The sequence below is a fragment of the Eumetopias jubatus genome, unplaced genomic scaffold, assembly GCF_037043125.1.
Source record: "Eumetopias jubatus isolate StellerSeaLion01/CBP00866 unplaced genomic scaffold, mEumJub1_p1.0 scaffold_7, whole genome shotgun sequence".
Lineage (NCBI taxonomy): Eukaryota > Metazoa > Chordata > Mammalia > Carnivora > Otariidae > Eumetopias > Eumetopias jubatus.
The window spans coordinates 74,284,476-74,288,342 of NW_028274813.1; the positions used below are offsets into that span (position 1 = coordinate 74,284,476).

Sequence of the window (3,867 nt, forward strand, 5' to 3'; positions counted from 1 at the left end):
TCTTAACAAAGTTGTATGGACAGAAATTGCATACTGAAAAAGTCTAAACCTTCCTGGAAGTAACTATTAAGATTTTTAAGTTATTTTTTTCTCTGTAAGGGGTGGCAATCTCTTTCCATGGAAACATGTTTATGAAACTAAAAGCACATCAGAATATGATCAAATACTTGATGAATTTTGCTTTGCACCACAGGACCATCATGGTTATGAATAAAGACAAGTCCGTTTGGGTTGGGAGAAGAGGATTACTGTTCCACTTTCAGAAAGTGAATCATTGTTTTTCACAAAACCTATTCACAAAGGTTAGATGATTCTCATTCCACAAATGACCTGATGGAGGGCAACTTTCATGTCCTTGTTACGTAAGCTATAGATGAGGAGGTTTAAGACTGGTGTCACTACGGAGTACATCAGTGTGATGATCTTATGCATCGCAACTGAGCTGCCAGACATGGGACTCACATACATCATCGCTATGGTTCCATAGAACACAGATGCTACAACTAAATGGGATCCACAGGTAGAGAAGGCCTTTTGCTGCCCAACTGAAGAAGGAACCTGAAGCACAACTCTGAGCACCAGGGCATAGGACCCAAGAATGTACCAAATGGTGGTAATGATGATAAGAGAGCTCACAGAATGGAATACATGCTTTATGATGGGTGCAGGTGCACAGGACAATGCCATCAGTGGGTCCACATCATACAGGAAGTGATCAGTAATGTTGGGACCACAAAAGGGTAGTTGAGAAATTAAGAAAATAGTAACTGCATGTCCAAGGAAACCAATGAGCCAACAAAGAGACATCAGAATGACACAGAGCTGCCTGGTCATAATGGAGGGGTAGTGCAGTGGACGGCAGATGACCAGGTACCAATCATAGGCCATGACACAGAGGAAGAAGCACTCAGTTGTTCCCAGGGAAAAGAAGAAGTAGAATTGAGTAAAACAACCGGAGAATGATATGATCTTGGTTGTTGAAAGAAAATTGACCAGTATGTTGGGGACTGTGCAAGTCACATACCAGATTTCTAGGAAGGAGAAGTTGGCCAGGAGCACATACATAGGGGTATGGAGTCGACGGTCCCACCTCACAGCACAAATGATGGCTATATTCCCAGTTAGAGTCAAGATATAGATCAACAAAATCATTGAGAAGAGGATGATCTGTATTTTCCAGGGACCAGGAAAACCCAACAAGATGAACTGTGTCACAGTAGATATCCCTGACTTATTCATGGTCTCCAGACTGTGGAGAGAAGGCAGATAGATAGCCACAAGTCACTTTGCTGCTGAAACATTTGAAAGTTTTCTTAGGACAGGTAGTTTGAGTGATCAGGCAAATGTATTAAAAATCCTAAAACAAGTCTTGAATAAATCCTGCTCTCTTCTGAGTGAGCCATTTGGCCCTGATTCTTTGTAAATGTACAATTCTAGGCTGCTTGAACTCATTGTCAGTGGACAAAATCAGTTAAATTTCACCTTTAAAAAAAATTTTTTTTATTGTTAATCACCGTACATTACATCATTAGTTTTTGATGTAGTGTTCCATGATTCATTGTTTGTGCATAATACCCAGTGCTCCATGCAGAACGTGCCCTCTTTAATACCCATCACCAGGCTAACCCATCCCCCCACCCACCTCCCCTCTAGAACCCTCAGTTTGTTTTTCAGAGTCCATCATCTCTCATGGTTCGTCTCCCCCTCCAATTTACTCCCCTTCATTCTTCTCCTCCTGCTATCTTCTTCTTTTTTTTTCTTAACATGTATTGCATTATTTATTTCAGAGGTACAGATCTGTGATTCAACAGTCTTGCACAATTCACAGAGCTCACCATAGCACAAATTTCACCTTTTTTGATAGAAATACTTGAGTTAGAGGCAAAAATGGTTTGTCTTATATTTAATTTTTTTTCAGTGAAAGTTCATATATGGCAGTTAGTGCAATTCGTTTCAAAATGTGAGTACACATATACTATCATTTAAAAATAGGTTTGTATCTGACACGTTTCATAGATTTGAATGGTTTGAGCTTTGACATTATTACACATTCTCTCCCTGTCTGTCTCCCCCAACTTTTTCTTGAGCTATTTCCATTAGGATATTTATTTTCTATCACTTTTTCATGATACTGGAAGAAAATCAACAAAGATATCCAGAGAGGGCGCCTGGGTGGCTCAGTTGGTTAAGCGACTGTCTTCGGCTCAGGTCATGATCCTGGAGTCCTGGGATCGAGTCCCACATCAGGCTCCCAGCTCAGTGGGGAGCCTGTTTCTCCCTCTGTCTCCCCTCTCATGCTGTTTCTCTCTCGCTCGCTCTCTAATAAATAAATAAAATCTTTAAAAAAAAAAGATACCCAGAGAGTAAATTCTTACTGCTATTTCCTATTTAAAGATGTTTACATTGCACTAAAGCTCATTTACAATTTGGTATTTAATCCTTTGTTTTTAGCAAAGAAAAGTCACTACAACTCACCTAATGATTAATTTCATATGATAATTTATCATGTTTTATATCCATTTAAAATCTGTCATTAAAGATTAATATATGCAATGTATTGGGGAAGAAAATTAAAATCACCAGGAGATTGTCTTCTAAAGCTCTTCTCACTGTTGTCACAAATCTTCAAGTTCACTGTTTGGAAGATTTTACTTTAGTTTATTTAAAAAATACTTCCAATTTTGATAGAAAACAAGACTTGCCCTTATTCCCTTTACAACACCATCATCAAAGATGATGTCTTTTTAAGAATCAAATACAACTCAGAGAAAAGATCACAATGGTAGCTTTAACATATTGGAATCTCCAGAAATTTTTTAACAAGATACTTCTAACTTTGATAAGAGGAGAATTTTCCTTAAAAACAGTTTTGATAGAAGTGGTATATATAGAATATTCATAGTACTCACTGAACACAATCAAATGGAAAAAATCCTTCTATTCAGTGAGGTTATATTAAGTAACATAAATGTATTTATAATGAAGCAGCTGTTGCAGGTTCACTAAATGAATAATGCCTAAAGTGAACTATGAACCTATTCATCTAGAAGCAAACATAACCTTCCTTTGGACTGGTTAAGTCAAAGAAGTTTGTAGTCTTGTGGACAAGAAACCAAGAGAAAGATATTGAAAGATGGGGATAAATTCTTTTTAATTTTTTGAATTAAGATGATTATGAAGAAGTAAACTAACCTGCATTGATCATCATTTTGGTTCAGGGTTCCATAGAATAGATCATTTTGTGAGAAAAAAATGGTTCCCCACTATGGGAACTCTGTGCTTTCCAAGCAAGAGACCTCTCTTCTCAACAAGACAGGAAAGCAATGATGCAGAGAGCAGCCACTTACCCCCGGAACAAGAGCAACAATAACTTGAATCACATTCACAGACTTTGACTCAAAATCAAAATGCGCAAGACTTAGGTCTATGTATTTGAGCTATAGACTACTCTTTGGAAAAAAGACCTCACAGAACAACTATTAGCTGTAGGGAAAGCATGGTAAATGATTTTCACAAATAATTTTCAACATGATTATAAGAAGCAATTCCTAATATATTCACCATTTATATTCTGTGTGAATCTTATTAAATACACTGATTTGATTTTACTCTTAAAAGTTTTTTTTTAATGTCACCTCTCCTGAAGGTGGAGATGAGTAATGGAATGGACAAAGAGGGTAGAGTTGAGAGAGGAGACCAGAAGAAAGCAAAACAAATCCCTGTTTTCTCTTGGTTTTGGTCCCAGTGGATGGAACTAGTTCCATACTGTTTTGTTCAAAATATCTATGAAAATCATACCATTCCAGGTGTTCCAGCCACTTCCTGAGAAGGGGAAGATCTGTGGATGACTTTGGCACCATTTAGTGA

At 37.5% G+C, this 3,867-nt stretch overlaps 1 protein-coding gene across 1 annotated transcript; it reads right to left on the reverse strand.

The window, feature by feature from the left end:
* Positions 1-303: 303 nt before the first annotated feature.
* On the reverse strand, positions 304-1,254 carry LOC114221348 (olfactory receptor 11H7-like). The gene has a single exon (XM_028119461.2). It carries the CDS (start codon positions 1,237-1,239, stop codon positions 304-306), a length of 936 nt encoding a protein of 311 aa, XP_027975262.1. The 5' UTR covers positions 1,240-1,254.
* Positions 1,255-3,867: the final 2,613 nt, after the last annotated feature.

What these genes read in the sequence shown, in the direction of transcription:
- LOC114221348 (XM_028119461.2), bottom strand. Translation starts at nt 1,239, where the DNA reads ATGAATAAGTCAGGGATATCTACTGTGACACAGTTCATCTTGTTGGGT.